Below are 20,068 nucleotides of genomic sequence, written 5' to 3' on the forward strand. Positions count from 1 at the left end.
CGTGGCATGCCGGTATCAACATCCGGGGATTCACGTGGTATTCAGTCACGTTGATCAAAATGGCGGAAACAGGTGAGTCGTACTTGGAGTCAAGACAAATTACGATGGCATTTTAACCCTTTATATTGATAACAATACACTAGATCTCCTCGTGCCAATCAACCTGACTTTCTAAGCTACCTATCCGTGAATTTTTTTGTAATTTAGGTGGGAAAAAAGGCAAGAAGAAAAAGGGGAAAACTTTGAACTTGTTGGAGTTCTTGAACGATAACCAGACGTCTGCTGTATCACTTGGACCGGTTTTAAAATCTACCTCTAGTTGGGCAGACGAGAGTGAGGATCTCGCTACAGATGGTAAACGTTAGTTAATATAGTCTAAGAATCATTTCGACTGTAGTAAAGTTTGGCTATAATGCACAGGCTTGGATTCAAGCTTTTACTACGAAGTCTTATTATGTAGAACAGAACCGTGGAACAAGATGATTGGAGGCATTTCTTCGATTAAACGTGGACTTTTGATTGACGTGGACTTTTTACACTTTTCCGTTTAATCAGCTACCATTTGGAACCTTCAATATGCGAGCTTCTTAAATAAATATATGAATTTAAATTAACAATATAGTTTCTTTCAAATTTCAATCCAAAATAATAGTGTCTGATGAAACCTACTAAGGTTATATTCATCAATAAACATTTATCAGATTACGATCAAGTTAACGTAACTTAAATAGATCTTTATTAACATTTCTCACATGATTTTTCATTAAATACTATGTATAAGCTTAAAATAAGATTAGAATAGTAATTCAATTATCATGCCATTTACCCATGACTATTAAAAATTTCGTAATATTTACTAATTCGGATATATTGACCAAAATATACAATAACCAAAAAATGGTCTAAGAAAGTAAACCAAATAAACATCGGAATGATAAGAAAGACTTTTAGTCTCTAGGAATTAAAAAAAAAAAATTGCGCATGCAAAATTTTACCATATAAGTGTAAGTAGAACAAATTTCCTAAATCCTAAAATCTTTACTTTTTTATGTTATTCGTTTTTGTTTGTTTGGCTTCCTCTGCTGAAGAAGTTGTCAATGCCAAGAGTATTTGTCCTATTTTCATTATCCCTACTAAGTGAAAATTCCAGCAGTCTGAGTTTTGGCTTCTGTCATTCAAATTTTCTGCAGTTTCAATCAGTGTTTCTTGATTGAAAGAAAATAGTAACAAAAAAGTTCTAGAGTTTTGCTTTTAGAGATAATATCCTAAGCTTTCAGTTCATTGATCATCATCAGGGGCAGCGTTGTCAATTAATAAATGTAGATAGATTAAGTATATTTTTTAATTAGATGATTGGAATTTTTTTAGGCTAGTTTGATCATAAGCAGACTTGTTGAACAATATTCCTTGATCAGAACAAAAAAAAGGTTATAGGCTAATAGTGACATGCATATTTCTTTGCTTTAAACAGTTGATAACAGATGGCAGGACGACTCCTATGGAAGCAGTTCAGCAAAACGCCAAATGAATTTGGCTGCCCTTCCTACAGCGCCAAGAGCATCCCTTGAAACACAGATTGACTACAGTAAAATACCGGAGCATCCACCATTCACTGCCTTTCTTGGAAATTTGCCATACGATATAGAAAAAGAAGATATATTGGCTTTCTTCAGTGACATCAAGGTAATTTTTCACCTTCACCATGGCAACAAGAAGTAAATAAACAACAACAACAACAATACATACTTAAGAACAATTGTGGGCAAATGAAGAACTTTGCTGGATTTTTTTTTTTAATTTGGCATAAATATATTCTTGTTCAAAAAATGAAATAAAAAATGGGGGTCACCATTTTAGAGGTATGAGAATTCCAACCTCTCCAATTTCCAAGCTTTATTATGATATTTTGCCCATCAAAACTTTCTGACATCATCAAAATGAGTGCATACATGTACACACTAAACTCATGCGTAGAAAGGCTGCACAACAACAATGCCTTCAACATCCTTAAAGTGCTTTAAAAAGCCTCTTTCAAAGAGTATAAAAGGTTCATTTTGTTGCTTAAAATACTGTAACATAACAAAAAATTTGTTGATTAAGAAAATGTTTTTAGGTAGTGTATAGAACCCAATTGTTATACCAAATGATTTAGAAATTATAGTCAGTGTTTTGCTTCAGTTCCACCCATTTCTCATCCCTTTGACAGTTAGGTGTAATACAAGTTGTATGGGTTTTTGGTTTACGTCAATCAAATTTCCAGAAGTCTGATTGTAATTTTTTGATTAACCAAAGCCAATTTAAAGAGTTAATCGTGTAAAATTATGAAAATGTGTGTAATTGTATGATCTTATTCTCCCAGATAACAGAAGTCCGATTACCTCAGGATTCAGGCGGTGGCAGAGCAAAAGGCTTTGGGTATGCAGAGTTTGCTGATAAGGAATCGCTTGTCCAAGCACTATCAATGAACAATGAGGTATGTCAAAAAACTTACATTTCATCCAATTATCTTTCTAACACTTTCTAATCACAAATATGTGTTTTTTTGTTTTGTTTTTGTTTTTGTTTTTTGTAGACATTACAAGCGAGGAAAATAAGAATTGACATAGCAGGACAGAATCAAGGTATTACATATACTTACCTAAGTTTGGTATCAGTTTTGATATTTTCATCACGAATAATTATTTCAAAGAGGAATTAGGCGAACAGACTTATTGAACCAGAAGCGAAAACACCTGTTGCCGTTCACCCCCATGACCGTCTCTTGTGTTAAATTTTGAAAGAAAACACTCTTAGATCATGTTTAATAAAAGGATTCTCCATTAACTTTAGCTTGTCTATTTGATCCTTGATAACTATGTTGGATTGAATGTGTACATCTATAGATTGATTGAAACATCAGGTTACCAATACAGTATACAACATATGAACTTGTGACAAACAGTCCGTGTATGATCTAAGTATGTAGGCAAACCTCAGTGGGCACAATGATGAGTGGCAAAACACCTAGATACTAAAAGGAAATCATAAGGCATATTACTTTAATACATTGTTACTTTAAGGATTATCTAATTATTACTTACTTTAAAGGAGGTGATAGAGACAGAAGTGATAAAGATGATGGTCCAGATATGACAATGGGTGACTGGAGAGCACAGCCTGATGAACCCTCGTCAAGGTCTGGTAGTCGTTATGGCTCAAGTAATGGTTACCAAGACCGCTATTCCAGGGACAGAAGAGATGATGGATGGGGAAGAGACAGTGACAGGTATTAATACAATCTTGATAGGAGCTGAGTAACACCTTCCCAACAGTCTGGGAAATATTGAAATTCTTTTTTGCAGTGTACACATAATATAGTAAATACTAAATTAAAGGGGGAAGGATTTTAACACATTTGATTTAAGTTGTGTTATTTTGTTCATTGGAAAACAATTTTAAATGTCTTGAATGTATATATATATACATACATTATCAATACACATACATTATCAATACACATACATTATCAATACACACACATTATCAATACACATGCATTATCAATATTATGCACCTACGTTATCAATACACATCCATCATCAATACACATACATTATCAATACACATACATTATCAATACACATACATTATCAATACACATACATTATCAATACACATGCATTATCAATACACATACATTATCAATACACATACATTATCAATACACATGCATTATCAATATGCATACATTATTGATGCACATACATTATCAACCACATACGAGTTGCAATACTTTACAGTTTAAAATAATGTAAAACTGCTATGAAAAAGCCAAGGAATTGTCACGTCAAAGTAGTATAATTCAGACATAATACACCTAAACAGGCTAATAATAAACATTAAGAATAAACAAGGGGAAATCATGCTGATTTTTGGCATATGTGTTTCACTGTTAACTAACAGGGGTCGTTATCATGATTATGATGATCGACGTTATCCAGATTCCTTAGATGAACGAAGACCAAGAAATCACTATAACTCTAATCGTTATGGAGATCAGTATGACAACTATCGGCCTGGACGTAGTTATCAAAGAGATAGTTGGTATGGTAAACCATACTAAAATTATTGAATATGTATTATTTTATCCAGCTGTTCTACATATGAAATATTTTTAGACTGGTATCCCATAGTTATTTACATCAGCTGTGTTTTATGAACTATATTTTTTTGTCATTACTAAGAAAAGCATGCATATACTATACTAACATAAGGGTAAACATTTATCTAGATAACTTGATCTGAGAACCAGAAATAATTTTCTAAAACTTGCTTCCATACTTATATTGTTCTTTGGTGTTTTTAGGGGCAGTAGATATAACGAGAGAGACAGAAGGGATGGTCATGGTGGAGGGGATATGAATGATCCATATGCTGGAGCAGAGTTCACAAGAGATCAAGCCCGCCCACCAGTAGCTAAAGCACCATCTAGTCAAAATGGGGATAGTCAGAATGACCGAGAAGATAGAGGTGACCAGGATGATGGAGGCAGTAGAGGATATGGTGACAGAGACAGGGGATATGGTGATAGAGACAGGGGATATGGAGACAGGGGATATGGAGACAGGGACAGGGGATATGGAGACAGGAGCAGGGGATATGGTGATAGAGACAGGGGTTATAACGATAGAGGCAGGGGATATGGTGATAGAGACAGGGGTTATGGTGATAGAGACAGAGGATATGGTGATAGAGACAGGGGATATGGCGATAGAGATAGGGGTTATGGTGATAGAGACAGAGGTTATGGTGATAGAGACAGAGGATATGGTGATAGAGACAGGGGTTATGGTGATAGAGACAGAGGATATGGTGATCGGGACAGACGGTATGGTGATCGCGACAGGGGGTATGGTGATCGTGATAGAGATTTTGGTGACAGAGATGGTTACAGGCGTGAATATGGAAGCAGAGGAGATGAAGATGATCATGAATCAGGTAACCATACTTGTTGCTTTCAATGTAGAAGCTTTGCTTACCAACTGATTGATGAAAAACCAGTAACATTTTGTAAATTTGTTATTTCTGTATCAGCGAAAGAAAGACCCAGGCTACAGCTTAAACCAAGAACCAAGCCAGTAGAAGAAGTAAAGCCAGTTCCAGCAGAATCTCGAAGTTCTATATTTGGAGGTGCCAAACCAGTAGACACTACAGCAAAAGAAAAGGAAATTGAAGAAAAACTTGAAAAGCTAAAAGTTGAAGTTGATCTAAAAAAAGAAAAAGAACGTGATGGTACATATGCTAGAGGAGAATATAGAAGCCGTAGAGACAGTGGACGATCAAGTGAAGGGGAATCCCGTAGCCGTAAAGATAGCAGTAGGTCAAATGAAGATGAGGGGCCAGCAAGTAGTCGTGGGCGTAGGGACAGTGAAAAATCATTAGAAAAATCATTAGAAAAAGAAAAAACACCAACAAGCAAGGAGAGTCCACATGATGCTCCTCTTCCTCCTCCTGTTAATGTTTGGAAACAAAGAATGGATGCCCAGAAAGCAGGTACAACAAATGATCAACCAAAAGAAGAATCCACTGCTCAATCCAATGCTGAAAAACCAGTTATTGAAAAGACAGCAGAGAAGAAGCCCATAAGCTCAAATGCACCAACGTCTCCTGTTGGAAGAGGATCTAATCCCAAACAACATATGCGAGGCAGTGAAAGAGGTGCTGCTAGAGGACGAGGCAGAGGAAGAGGAGAACATCACAGCAGAACACATGATGCTGGGGATGGAAGAAATAAAGAAGAAAAGAAGGAAAGAAAAGAGAAAAGAGCACCAGAATTAAAGAAAATTGAAGACCAACCTCCAGTAAGTCTTTTTTGTTGTACCTTCACATGTTGATAACTGCAAACAAACACTACAAGTCATTATCCCAGGGTTTTCTCTCAGCCATGTTGTTCAAATTGGTTTTCATTATTTTGTTGATTTTCACAATATATCATCAGGATCCACTACTTCTTCTACATCCAAGAACTGTGTAGGATTTGGAATCGTTTGGCCAGAAAAAATTGTGTGCTCAAACATTGCTACAATGTAAACACTAGCTACTTCATGTAATTATGCTATTTGGTCAGAGAGTTAAGCACCTAGGACCAACAACAGAGTTCTCATGTGACAAGAATGAAATTCATTGTCATTTTGCATTGATAGGGAACTTACTGTAAAACAATGCCCTTGGAGCTCATTACGTATCTTCTCGAAAAAAAATTTGTTGGTCGTTGCTCATGTTACTCCAAGATGCTGAAGCTACCTCATATTCCAAGCACTGTTGATGATTTCAACAAACCATTGCAACTCAATCCATTATTTCCAACTGTTAAGTTAATCTTTTCTGTCTGATTTTTTAGGTGTTTCATCGAACCAGCAAGTTTTCACTCTTGATGGATGAAGATGATGAAGAAGACGAAAATGAAAGTGCTGAAACTTAATACAATCAGCTATAAATGATTAATAATAATAAATACTTTTGGAAGTCATGTTCCCAAAGTTGTATCAGCCACTTCTACACCTGTCAGTTTGACTGGCCACCATGATTGTAATGGAAAACTGGAACAAACTTTTAATGTTTATCAAATTCCTATTTTATTCTGACTTTTGCTTGTGATTTTCTTAAATTATAGGAATTCAATCGATCGATTAAAGAATTTACATTGTCGTAGTAAGACTGAATGCAAAGTATCATGGTCTGAGGTCGAACACTCGTTACATATATTATCATCATCCAATCATTTATTTGCCAACACTTTATTTGTTTCTTATCAATTGAATTTCCTTTTTTTCTGTAAAGAAAGCAATTCTTGGTTGTAACTATATCAATCATGGTAGTGTACAGTTACCTAAAGATTTTTTCGTTTAGTTATGTACACCATTATGGCTGCTATGTTTTTGAGCTTCAGTTCCTGTAGGAATGATTGGAATTAACCAAGAATGATTATTATTGTAGTTTCCTAAAGCTGCTATGCTTCTTTCATTGGATATTATTTTATGCAATAAAATGAATTATTGGTCTATGTACAGCATTTTTACTTGTGGAACCCCTTTTGCTTTATTGGCAGTCTTTCGTTAGGCTGGGTGCATCAAGATGCACACAGGCTATCTTTCTTATGGTACAAGAGAATTTTGCTTGATCAAAGTGATCATCAGATGGACTGCTGCAAATTTCGGGGGGGGTTTACTCCCCTATATTTGCTATACAGGTATGTGCTGCCCTATGGGTTATGGTTTATCGGCTTTTAGGTCTGGGGTAGGGTATAATTTTTTGACATTTTGTCTGGGATAGGGTATCATTGTTGTCTGGGATAGGGTTACGATTTTGCTGTTTTTGTTTGGCAAATAGGCTACACAAGATTGCAATCTATTGAATAACCCCATCTTTTCCATGTCAACAAAAGATAATATGACCAAGATGTAGCTAACACTACTGTTTGTTTGAAATGGTTTCAATAATGGCCATATCCGATCTTAAAACTTAACATACATGTTAGGGTTTAGTCTGGGACAATTCTTAGTTTTAGTCTGGGGTAGGGTATGTAAAATCGAAATTTTAGGTCTGGGATAGGGTCAGGGTTTTGAGGTCCTGGCGGCACACCCCTACCCAAGTTGGGGTGGTAGTATCCCCCCCGGCATGTTTCCAATTTTGATCTGCCAAAAGATTGTCTGATAGTGCTTGTGAAGAAATGGGGAAGCCTGGAAATATTTCGGAAATTTCCCAATAGCTTCGTTTTCTGGTTTAGTCCTTTACATTTTTCATGCCATACAAATCAGAGTCAAACAAGTCCATCTAAGAGATTTAAGGTAAATATGGTTACTATGACACTCGTTTTTGGTGTCTGCTTATGAAATTAGTAGAAATTAGTAAATACAAATCTTGTTTCTTATTGGCAGCTAGACAATGGACATATTCCACAAAGTGCCAACGCGCAATTATTGTTATCTGGATGCAAAACACTCAGGAAACCCAATTGATGACTTGCACTAACAGGTCACGTGACCCTACCTCCCTTAAAATGAGCATTTTTGTCAAAATAAAAAGCAAAGTGAAAAGATTATCTCGGCATTAGTAAGGAGACAGAGTTTCAGCTCATAATAAGCAAAACAGGAGAAATGGCATTGTATATAAAATTGAATGTTTTATAAGGTTTTGTATGGGAAAATGCACTGGCTGGCAATAAAAAGCTTACCAGTCAAGAACATGGACCTTAGCATTGAGACCAGACAGATTCAATGTTCTTTGTATTCAACGAAACCATTTCCATGTCTTAATGACCTATCACCTATTGCCTTTGGGGATGACAACATTTATTGAACTGAAAAGACTGTATGTCTGGAGTTGGTCACAGTGCAACAACATAACATTACAGGAATGAAACAATTTAATGATGATCAGTTTATTAAACTAATATATTTGAGACACCTTATATTTCGATTTATTCTGGATAAAAGTTTCCATGGTTACCTCCTACTTTACAAATATATGGCACCATCAGTATAATATACCCTATATATTGCTAATTATCTTAATCACTTATGACCTAGTTAAAAACCCTCATTGTCTTGGACCTGTAATAATCAAATGAAAAATTCATTTTATATAACGAAAACAAACAAAAACCTTTTACCAGATGATCAACATTACTATTATTTCCAATAAGAAAAAAAACAAACAACTCCGAACATTGAATATTTAATAGATGTGAGCCTTTTTTGATCCTGGATTGAAACACTTAAAACTACATTGATGGATGTTATCTTTCTAATATACCGTCAATGTCATTAACGTTGTCCACTGAAAAAAGACATTTACACATTTACACATTTCGATTCAAAGAAATATCACGTGTTTCATTATGTATTCTTTGCCTCGTGTGCGTCAGCCTGAACTTTAAATGTAAAATTTAACTCATGAATCGAAAATCCAGAATGCCCCGACAATTTAGTGAGGATTTAAGATGGAGAATGGTATTTCAGCGTTTGTTTTATGCCAGAACGTTTGAGAAAACACGTGATATTTCTTTTAGTCTAAATGTGTAAATGTGTAAATGTGTAAATGTGTAAATGTGTAAATGTGTAAATGTGTAAATGTGTAAATGTGTAAATGTCTTTTTTCGGTGGACAACGTTAATGACATTGGACTGTATTATCAAAAAATAAATAATGGCCTTTTTCCATGCAGCACTGTTCAGTTATGCACAGCACCACTCTTCACACCGTAAATTTTCTTTACATTTTTTTCATGCTTGCATGACTTCCTGCATAATGTATTACTGAACAGGGGACAGAAAATTTCCTTTAATAAGGTGGTCTCCAGGTTACAATACTAGTTATTACCCCTGCCAAATAAGGCCAATAGCAGTAAAAAGATCCTGATGATATCCATGTAGAGGCTCAGGGCACCAAAAACATACTCCTCTGGGCTCAGTTCATACTTCTTGCCGCCCATAATCAGCTGTGTGTCGTATGCAAGGAACTACACAAATACAAGAATGATTGGGTGATTCAAAATATATAATGAAATAACTGGTATAATATTATGACACACTGTTTACTTACGGCAACAAATAATAAAGCGATGGCTCCACCAAGTATGATCATGCCAACCTAAAGTAATTGAAATCAAACTGTCCATCAATATCAGGCCAGCTATCAGGAATTGAAAAGAAATGTTCCACCAAATACCGTGATAAATTGGCCTAATGTGTAAAATAATTACACTTCTAACAGTTGGCCTAAAATGTTCAAATTTCCAGTTTTAAATGATTGTCTTATGATCCCTGTAGCATCACTTCTTATTCTTAAATTAATATGTTGCTTGTATTTAATTGAATGACACAGGGAATTGGTGGCTAAACTGTCCTAGCTGTTTACTCTCAGAGGCGTTTCAATTGCAATATTGCAAAAATGCGAAAATCCTTAAGAGTAGGTCTCTGTAAGACTCAAGCAAAGTGGGAAATGAAATTTTTTGACCACCCTTGAAATTTGGTGTGTGAGTAGGCCTTTATATGGGATTCACAAAAACAACAACAATTTGGTCACCAAATGTATTGTTGCCATGGAAACGGTAAGTGTTTTATGAGACCTTAATTTCCAATTTTTGGAATAAATTTAACCCACTCGAAGGTAAAATTCAAATACCTGTAATTATACTTACCTGCGCGGCAGAGTAATAAATCGGATCCATTGACTAAGTGAGTACATTTGCTAAGGCCGAATGTTTGAAGATGTCTGGTCACCACAAAATCTGTCTCGTTCATTTTTCCAAACTTCCGGTCAGCGGTTGAAAATGAGAACAACAACTTTAGATCGAAGAATTCTTTCTTTCAAATATTCTCAAAATAAGCATATTTTTTTACTTTGTAGCCTTCAAAAGTTCAGCATTCATGTTAAATAACAGCTTACAGGTAATTCTGTCATGAAATACAGGAATTTTGAAGCTCGAAGAAACTATAAATGCTGTATTGCTTCGAACGAGAATTCGATGACTTGTGTATTCTGTTGTAATCCTTTATAGAACCACTTAATTATTGCTTGGATTTTAGCTCTTTACGACCAAGGTTAGTTCTCTAAATGCTTATTGAGTCTCCAAGAAACATTTCCTTGTGAAAATTTGGAAAGTTGAGCTGCCACAAAAGTCACAATGAAACGATAAAGGTAGGTTGAAAATGACGAAAATTGCAAATAACCCATTGTTTACTTTGAATAAAAAAATTTTTTTACCGTGTTTGCAGACTAGAACATTATTTTTTTTTGCTAGAATTTTGTTATTTAGGTATTACCCTTCAACCTCTAATGCTTGTTTAGCTTATTGGCATCTTTTTGGTGCTAATTTTCGAAGCTTTGATATGGTTGAATTTAGGACATTTTGAATTTTAGGCCTTATAATTTGACTATCCAAGGACTAAAGATGATTGTACCCGCAGAGATTTTGCACGATTTGGTAACTTCAATGGTTCAGAAAACCTCCCACCAAGCCTCTATATTAGAAATGCAATACTTTTGGAGAACGACCAAAAAACATTTTGACCATTTTATCTTGTTGCTAAAACAGTTGATACATCGGTTACTTGAAGGCACGAATATTTCATGTACAAAATAACAAACTAACAATAATTGGTATTTTTCTAAACTAGAAAAGATACTTTATAATTGACGAAAGTTTTAAGGAAATTAAGTTTAACATGTATGAGAAACACAGCATTGAATTTTACCTTCGAGTGGGTTAAATTTATTCCAAAAATTGGAAATTAAGGTCTCATAAAACACTTACCGTTTCCATGGCAACAATACATTTGGTGACCAAATTGTTGTTGTTTTTGTGAATCCCATATAAAGGCCTACTCACACACCAAATTTCAAGGGTGGTCAAAAAATTTCATTTCCCACTTTGCTTGAGTCTTACAGAGACCTACTCTTAACCATGCAATTATTTTGGTTTCCCAGTTTTTGAGCCTTATTTGTCCCTGGATCAAGTAATTACATAGACAGCATGTAAAAAAATCTTCCTAAGGTGGTAATAATTGGGCTTCTGTCTCGCGTTTTGCCTTTTTTTAAGCATTGGAGATCCCAAGCTTTTGGATTAATTGACACATCGTCATGGGAAAGTGTAACAGTGATCATAAATCTCATGAAATAAAATCTAATTAATAAAAACAGAATATGTGCTTACAAATTGAATACCTTTAGGACTAATACTCATTTCATGACTTCATTAGGCAAAGCCTTGAATAGGAGAAGTGACCTCCAGATACCCTGTCATTATTTGACAATTATTTGCCGAAGGCGAAGTGAATATTGGGAAATATTTACTGAGCTGCTAGTCTTCAAATTGTTTTAGCATCATTTCATATACAAAGTTAATGTTTAGTATTACTTCTGATCAAACTTTGGGAAACCTCATACAGTCGTTTGCATTTAAGCGTGAGCACATGAAACCAGCTAGCCAAAATTTGTTTTCAAAAGAGCCACGCCCCAAACATGCACTTTCCCATTGACTAACTCCTATGTTTCGGTGACCAATTAGAACATGTTTAAGTTTAATGTGTTCACGCTTAGATGCAAACGACTGTATTTGCTCGAGCAGTGATTATCGCCTCAGAGTCACTGGTCGCTTGACCAAACACAGCATGGGAATGTGGAGGTGGTAAAGGAAGTCTGAGTAGGGGTGATGTGAGTGGAGGGTCGCTTGACCAAACACAGCATGGGAATGTGGAGGTGGTAAAGAGGAAGTCTGAGTAGGGGTGATGTGAGTGGAGGGAATTGGTGGTGGCAAAGAGGTGTTAGTGGAAAGATCATGAGTGTGATGGAAGGGATCAGAGGGTAAAGGTGGGGGTGGTGGAAGTTGTGGGGGGGGATGGAGTTATCTATGAGATGGGGAATGGGAGGGGAATGAATTGGGAATGGCCCTGAGAGATATAGGGGAGCTTTGGGGTCATCATGGTCAATGGGGGATGAGAGTGCAGAGGGATTGTTAGAGATGAAAGACATTAAAGTGTCATCGTCAATGAATGAGGGATGATGAGGAGAATTCCTTATTACTATACCGTTGTTTGGAGTAACAACCATAATGGAGTGAAGACTGCCAGGAAGAAAAGTGCTAATGAAGCACAGAACAACATTCCTCCCCATGTGGTAAAGTCATACTGCAAGAAAAATTGAATGGATCTTTTAAAGATAAAATTCTTGGAAGAGGGGTTTAAATACTTATCACATACAGATATTCACCTTTGTTTGACAAGAGAAGATTATCACAGACATACACACCAACTGAAATGAAAGCAAAGAGACAAAAGTCTGAACAAATTATTCAAAAAGATTTCCCAACCTTTGAAAAATCCTATTAAAAAAAGACTTTAACCACCTCTTCTGAGTTGTTTTTTTTTTCAAAATTTCCCCACTCAAAAGTGAAGGTATTGATCAATGCTCTTGGAACTACTTCACATTATTTGTCTAACCTGTTGAACTGCAAACTACAGTGTTATGAGATATTTAGCTCATGCACGCAATAGCCAACTTTCCATATTCTGGTTGAGTGCTCAAGCATAAGGCATTTTGAATCAAGGCTCCGGAGAAACAATAACTAAAAGTACCATCCTTTTTTTCACGAGGATAGCACTTAATAGCCAGTGGATAACAAATCTGTGGCCCTCATTCCATGATTGAATTGGAATTTATGAGTTGATTTTTGAGGAGGGAGGAAAACCAGAGAACCCAGAAAACCCTCGAAGCACAGGAGAGAACCAAAAAACAACTCTACTCATATACAACACCGAACCCAGCAAGACTCGAGCTCGGGTCGCATTGATGAGAGGCGACCTTTCACACAGCTACACCACCCCGTGCTTAAGGTAATCTTAATATTAGTCTTTTGTTTACTCAAAGCCTTGTCTTGGATTGTTTCGTGCTTAAACACTCAACTAGAATATCGAAACAGTAATGATAAAAGGGTAAATTATACACTGTGAAAAGATGAAAAAACTTACTGACGTTTCGAACGCTAGTCCTTCGTCGGAGTAAAAGAGAAAAAGGTGGTAGAAAGGAGTGTTTATATAATGAGAATGAGACAAAAAAAACCAATGAGAACAAGGTGGGCAAGGAAATGAAAGAAGCAATCAAAAGACAAAAGAATGGGCTAGTTGAAAACAAAGCATTCATTAATCCCGTTGGGACTAAGAATGCCCAATAGGTGAATAAGCCGCATTTCTTTGGTCTTGCGACAATCAATGTTGTCGTTAATCAAAGAAAGACCAAAACAATGAACTCAGAAAGAGAATGGTTAGCTAGATTGAAATGGTGGGAAACTGGTTTGGTGGAATTGTTATTGCGAATATCATAAAGATGATTGCTCACACTAGTTTTTAGCTAGTTATCTCTTGTAGAATATTGAAAGTTGAACATTACTTTAAAGTACTTACAGTTGTGATACCCATAACCATGAGAACCACGCTGGTGTTGTGATAACTGTAGGAAAGGAAGAGGAGAAAAAATTGTCTTTATTAATATGTAGTATTTATTATATGACCATGAATCTTAGAGCCTGGACACTAGCAAATCGAGCAGTCTGATTGGATAGATCGCATCGCGGACTGGTCTAGATTCTCTGGTATTAACCGGTCCGATCGCATATTAATCTTACGGGGAAAACATTTTGTCCTTTTCAATGAAAAGTGGTCATATAATAAAACTCTTATCAACCGAGCTTGGTCGGTCTGTAAGGGATAATCTTGACCTCAGTCTGTACATTCCGACCTCAGGTCAAGATTATCCCGTACAGACCTCCCGCTCGGTTAATAAGATCTAAATACAATACATGCCGTATAATATAATCAAAAAAGCTAAAGTTATATAACCAGCGTATGAACACAATCAATCATTTCATTCATCAATAAATTTTCTTCATTGTCATGTCTACAGTACCATCTGATTACATTCATATTAGCCGCTCTGAGGTTGAGAACAATACTGGGTTGAATTGGCATTGCAATGCATTGTGGGACCTTTCTAGGGGACATATTTTTGAAGATGGTGTTTATTTCGTCCCTCAAAACAGCCCCAAAATGCACTGCAAGGCCAACTCAGAATAGATTAATTACCTTGAGATGACCCCCACAAGGTATGACAGAGCCATGGTCTGGAAGAACAGGTTTACATAACCAATTAATGCAAAGAAAGTGGCTAGATTCCTAACGACATATTTCTTTTACAATCTCTAATGGGTCTATATAAGTCGCATGGTATCTTGAAATTTATTATGATATGATTATCACTGCTGTCAAGCTTTGATTTCAATTTTTTTCTCCTTTGGTGAATAAATGTTTTGAAATAATTATATAACAAATATACTTACAAATACGGTCAAGCAAAGCAGGTTGCCAGGATATTTCCTCCTGATAAAGAAACAAAATCAAATTGCAAGTATGAGTGCACCAATTCTTTCTACACTTCCATCACAGAAAAATAAACATATATTCAACTGGTAGTACTTCAATGTCAATGTCATCTATAACTACCTTAATTTATTTTACTTGCAAAGCCAGTAATATGTTCTTTAATACCTACCTTACGCTCTGACAACACACCAGGACGAAGTAAAGAACGATAAAGATGCCACTAAAAAAGATACAAAAATCATTATATTATTAAAGAGAATGAAATTGTAATGGTGCAGCACACAGATCATGTTTTGAAAAGGAAGACAAAGGAGAAACTCACACAAAACCAACTTAAACTTTAAAAATATAAATATATAATATAATATATTAAATATATTAAATATATTAATTTTATATACTTTCAACACCTTACCAGTTTCTACAAATCATATGTATAAAATAGACCAAGCTCTTAACCTTCTTATGCAAATTGCTTAGTTCAGACCATGTGACATTCCCTTGAGAATCATTCTTTTATGATAAACATTTTTACATAGGAAAGAATCAACTCCCAAGAGCATCACATAGTCTTAAATGGGACTACAAACAATGAAATTAATGTCTTCTAATCAATTAAAAGTGACTATCAGAGGAAAAAAGGCCAGAGTGTTGTGTAATCTAATAGTAACTGGCCTGACAAAGTGCATGGTGCTGTCATAGACCAATAAAAACTTACAGGAAAACGAAAACAGGAATTTAATAATAATAACTACCCTGAAGAAACAAGAGATTATGAATTATTACCTTCAGTAATCAGTACTTTATTTTACCAGCCGACATGTGTCGGTTGACAACCACCCAACTATTGACTGTGCATTGGCCAACTATTGGACGTGTGTTGGCCAAATGTTAGGTGATGCACACTCAACAATACACAGCTGATAGCCACCAAAGCTAAGCCAGCAGATGGCCAATACTATTGGGACTTTTTCAAGTCGTGTCGTGGGCCAATGTACGGCCAACATGTGGCCAAGGTTAGGCAGCTCTTAGTTAAAAATGATGGCAAATTGTTGATGAAGTGAATGTGAAGTTTCAAGGATTTGTTGAAATCAAGGATGAATTAGGCAGGTTCGTAAGAATTATATGGAACAGTAAAGCAAAACAGTTTGACGTGATCAATTGGTGATTTCTGTGACTTTGGACATGTTTGTAATTTTGAATTTAAATTTAGCCATAAATTGTTTGTAAATATGAGGTAAAAACAATAGGAAAATTTAAGCAATTTGTCCTCTAAATGAAAAATCTTTCTTTACCTACTCATAATAAACCACTGTTGATATATGTTTCAAAATACTTACTATGCAGAGAGATAAATAGCCAATGAATGTTCACTTTCACGGACAAACTTCTTCACAGGTTTGCTAGAAGAAAAACAATTGAATAACAAAACTATATATATATGTAGATGCTGTTGTAGCATGTCACCATTACATATTGTACACTTTAGCATAAAATAATCAGAAAAGAACTTTTTTGCATGCATGCACTAGATTTGCCAATGGGTAAACCAACTTTGAAAATTTGGTTGTCAGGAAAGGCTGAATTACATGTATTTCCCCAAATTGTGCTGCCATTTTTTTACCAACCATCACATCCAACCTCCCATTAAATAGTAAGGAGTACCCTCCCTCAAATCAATGACAGGGACTTCAATAGCCTTCTCTTGACAATGCATATGTATTCTTACCAGAACATGAAGAGGCAAATAGTGGCAACGGTGAAGGCCAGCTGGCACATGAGAATGAAATACACCTAAAGTGAAATGTTCAAATATTTTAATTCATGTACTAGCTGATCATTTTGTTACTTACATTATCAAAAGCAACAATATAAATATCAGACACCCAGGAAAAGGCTTTAAATCAGATAAAGAATGCTTCTCATTTGCTTTCAACTTTGACATGGATTTTCTCAGTCAAACTCACTCCAGTCTCGAGAATGTTAAAATATGAAATTATACTACAAGTCATTTGATATACAATATATACTCAATTGAAGAATCATTGTCGGGTGGGACACATGGGAAGTACGTTAATTAGATTCATACTGTGACAGCAGACCCATGGCATCATCCACTGTTTTTAATACCTGTTTGGCATTGTAAACCGACTGCATGGATGGCGTAAATAAAAAATTATAATATAATTATGTCATTTTCTGTGCGCCATTCGGTCTCAGCTTCTATGTTTCTGAACCCAACAACGATTCTTCAATTGAGTGTATAACATATACTTAAATACAGGTTGCATGCAAATAGGCTATACACCTATTTCAAAAAACGTTGTCGGTTAATAAACTGAAATCGTAGACTGAAATGAATTGTGGATTGTAAGCTGGTAATTGTTTTGTGATTTCATATATTTCACCTATTTCATATATACATATGCCTACTTGAGCAATGACCTGCACTAATCAGTTGCCTGGCTAAGTTTTGATTTTGATTTTTTTAACAAGAAAACACACAGTTCCCACAATAATACTCAGATTCAGATTTTAGATCTCCTACCCACAATGTTTTTTTGAAATAGGTGTATATTACTTTAAAAAAAGTTAGGTTCTAAGTAATCTTTGTAACCCTGTACCTGACCCTAGCTCAGTAGGATATATTCCATATTATAACACAAAATTTTGGATGATGATGATGATGATAACAATAATACTTTATATAAAATACTATTACTATTACCTCCTAAGCTACATAAAAAAAACTTGAAATAAAAATTTAAAAAATAAAGTAGAATTACAAACGTACCCGTCTGATGAAACCTGAAAAACAAAAGAAGAAAAAACGGATTAAAGATAAAAACCTTTTGAACGTTACTACTATTTGCGATCTACCGTGAAGTGTGACGGGCCAAACTTGTTTAGTTATATCCCAGACGTTTGGCACTAATAACTGTCAAGTTTGACCTCTGACAAACTTTTAGTTTGCACGTGGAATGTACGAAGTTTTATGTGGTTGTTCTTTCAGTTTCATATCAAAACTCTCGAAACTTTGAGCGCGAAGTAAAGAAATATGGATTTAAGAGTTAACAAATTTGGAAGGTCATATTTACCTGGCAAGGAACTCGCTTCGATCAAAGTTTAAAACTTTAATTCTTTTCGTAGGAAGGACCGTACAATGTTTTAACCTTTACCTTCACCATCTTTGCAATAAATGAGACAGCGTAAAAGTTTTGCATGTCAAACTTGACAGTTAGTTGTGCCAAACGTTTGGGATATAACTTATAAAAACAAGTTTGGCGCGTCACACTTCACAGTAGATCGCAAATAGTAGTAAAGCTATGAACTTCATTTTCATGATTACCTGACCAAGAAAACAAGAAGAGATAACTAGCTAAAAGCTAGTGTGAAGAAAGTCCAAAAGCCTTCAGGACAATCTAAGTTCTATAGTGCTACTGGGTGGTATAAAATATATAAAAGAGGGTAATCTTAGAACAAAAAAAATATCATTATACATTATACTCACTATCTTACCTCTGATTGGCTAAAAAAGTTTCCCTTCTTTTGAAATACGATCAGTCCCAAATGCTAAACTTCATTCAATAATTATTATTAATTATCATGATGATCTATTTCTGATATATTTCTGAATGCTTTTGTACATACTGTATTTGTCCTCAGTATCAATCATACCAAATAATTTGAAGGATAGGCCAGCACATAGATGATTGATCATAGTCAAGTGATAGATAAAGCATGATCACATGATCAGTTGTGACCAAATGATCATTTGACTATGAACAGCAATTGAAAGATTGGCAAATTGCACTGGCAAGCTTTGGTGAAGTGTTTCAAAAATGTTTTCAGAGAAATGGTTCATCAGTACTCAGCTCCTAGTCAAACTTGGCCTACTCTGATTGTTAATCAACAAACTTGTTTTATGTCTACTGCAGAAGCAGATTTGCAGTACATGTATTTATATATGCAATGACTAGACATATCAATATGAATCGTTATTCATGCCATCACCACTTTGTGATGTCCAATGATTAATATTCAGAACCTAACATCATTAATAATAGTGTAATAATAATTTATCAATTAAAATCAATAACATCCAACTTAAATCTAGAGTTCACACTGGAATCTGGAATCTCTGGAATCTTAAGAGCAGGTCACGTGATCCCAATACCCCTCTTCTCCAATCAAAGCAGCTGTGTCAAAATGAACACCAGAAATGGAAAAAAGAGTACCTCTATGTTAGTAAAAAGGCAAAGGTTCAGCTAAAATGTCGATTATAGGCGAAATGGCATTATATATAAAATCGAATATTTCATATTAAGGCTTCGTAAACGTGTTGAAATAGCAAACTTTGTTTAAAACTAATCTTTTTTGTTATCATAAACTGCAGAATAAACTAATTGCAAGGTAACTTGTAATTAATTTAGTCTTTACATCGTCTTTAAACAGCCTGCATGAAGCGCCACACTCACCCCTTCGAATGCTTTTATCATCAAAGGAAATCATCTCACGGCCAACATCCGACGGTGGAACGTGCACAACATCAACCAACGGCTCCGGTTTCGTAGCCGATTCATATGATGGTGGAGGAGGATAGCCTCCTTGTGGTGGATATCCACCTTGGGCAGGAGGAGGGTAGACTCCAGGAGGCTGTGTATAGCCAGTTGGTGGGGGATATGAGGGATTACCGTAGCCAGATACGTACGGAGCGGTTGGCTGGTTTCGTTGGTCGCCATATTGTTGTGGCGGATATGCTGGATTTGACATCGTAATTCGACTCTTTTATCGAAGTTCTTGAACACAGGTTAGGATGCAATCTCTTTTAAACGGAATCCAAAGATTTCAATTTCTATTTTAGTAAAACGCAATTTGAATGCTACTTCGATTTACTTTCTTCCTCGTGTGGGAATAAGAAAACGTCAAACCATCTATTCTTGTATTATGACGGACTGTCATGTGATCGATCATGTGATCATCTTTAGGGAGGGTCCTGAAGGGGGTAAAATGAGAGCTGGGATTCATTTTTTTTGTGCTGGGAAAACGAGATTTTATGCACTGGGAATGGGATTCACAAACGAAAATTCAAATTATGGGAATGGGATTGAAATTTGAGAAAAACTTTAATAGTTAGGCCGGGACTATTGGATT

At 35.5% G+C, this 20,068-nt stretch overlaps 2 protein-coding genes across 3 annotated transcripts; one reads left to right on the forward strand and one right to left on the reverse strand.

Annotated features, from left to right (window-relative positions):
* Positions 1–54: 54 nt before the first annotated feature.
* Positions 55–7,042, forward strand: LOC116299322 (uncharacterized). 2 transcript variants are annotated; one of them, XM_031707964.2, is made up of 10 exons: positions 55–72; positions 208–354; positions 1,472–1,683; positions 2,360–2,473; positions 2,573–2,621; positions 3,088–3,265; positions 3,943–4,083; positions 4,346–4,977; positions 5,074–5,840; positions 6,380–7,042. In XM_031707964.2, the coding sequence occupies exons 1-10, from the start codon at positions 60–62 to the stop codon at positions 6,458–6,460; spliced, it is 2,334 nt and encodes a 777-aa protein (XP_031563824.2). In that variant the 5' UTR covers positions 55–59; the 3' UTR covers positions 6,461–7,042. The 2 variants fall into 2 exon arrangements, with proteins under 2 accessions (XP_031563824.2, XP_031563832.2); XM_031707972.2 differs by lacking the exon at positions 3,943–4,083.
* A 1,361-nt stretch (positions 7,043–8,403) lies between these two features.
* Positions 8,404–19,848, reverse strand: LOC116299379 (protein lifeguard 2). Its single transcript, XM_031708033.2, has 12 exons — positions 19,393–19,848; positions 17,709–17,722; positions 16,644–16,708; positions 16,255–16,317; positions 15,084–15,134; positions 14,872–14,911; positions 14,618–14,655; positions 13,940–13,985; positions 12,750–12,791; positions 12,569–12,667; positions 9,582–9,629; positions 8,404–9,498 (listed from the first exon to the last, which is right to left on the reverse strand). The coding sequence occupies exons 1-12, from the start codon at positions 19,685–19,687 to the stop codon at positions 9,349–9,351; spliced, it is 951 nt and encodes a 316-aa protein (XP_031563893.2). The 5' UTR covers positions 19,688–19,848; the 3' UTR covers positions 8,404–9,348.
* Positions 19,849–20,068: the final 220 nt, after the last annotated feature.

Source organism: Actinia tenebrosa, unplaced genomic scaffold (genome assembly GCF_029948245.1).
Source record: "Actinia tenebrosa isolate PJP-AT-01 unplaced genomic scaffold, QUT_ActTen_1.0 PGA_scaffold4__44_contigs__length_22323623, whole genome shotgun sequence".
Classification (NCBI taxonomy): Eukaryota; Metazoa; Cnidaria; class Anthozoa; order Actiniaria; family Actiniidae; genus Actinia; species Actinia tenebrosa.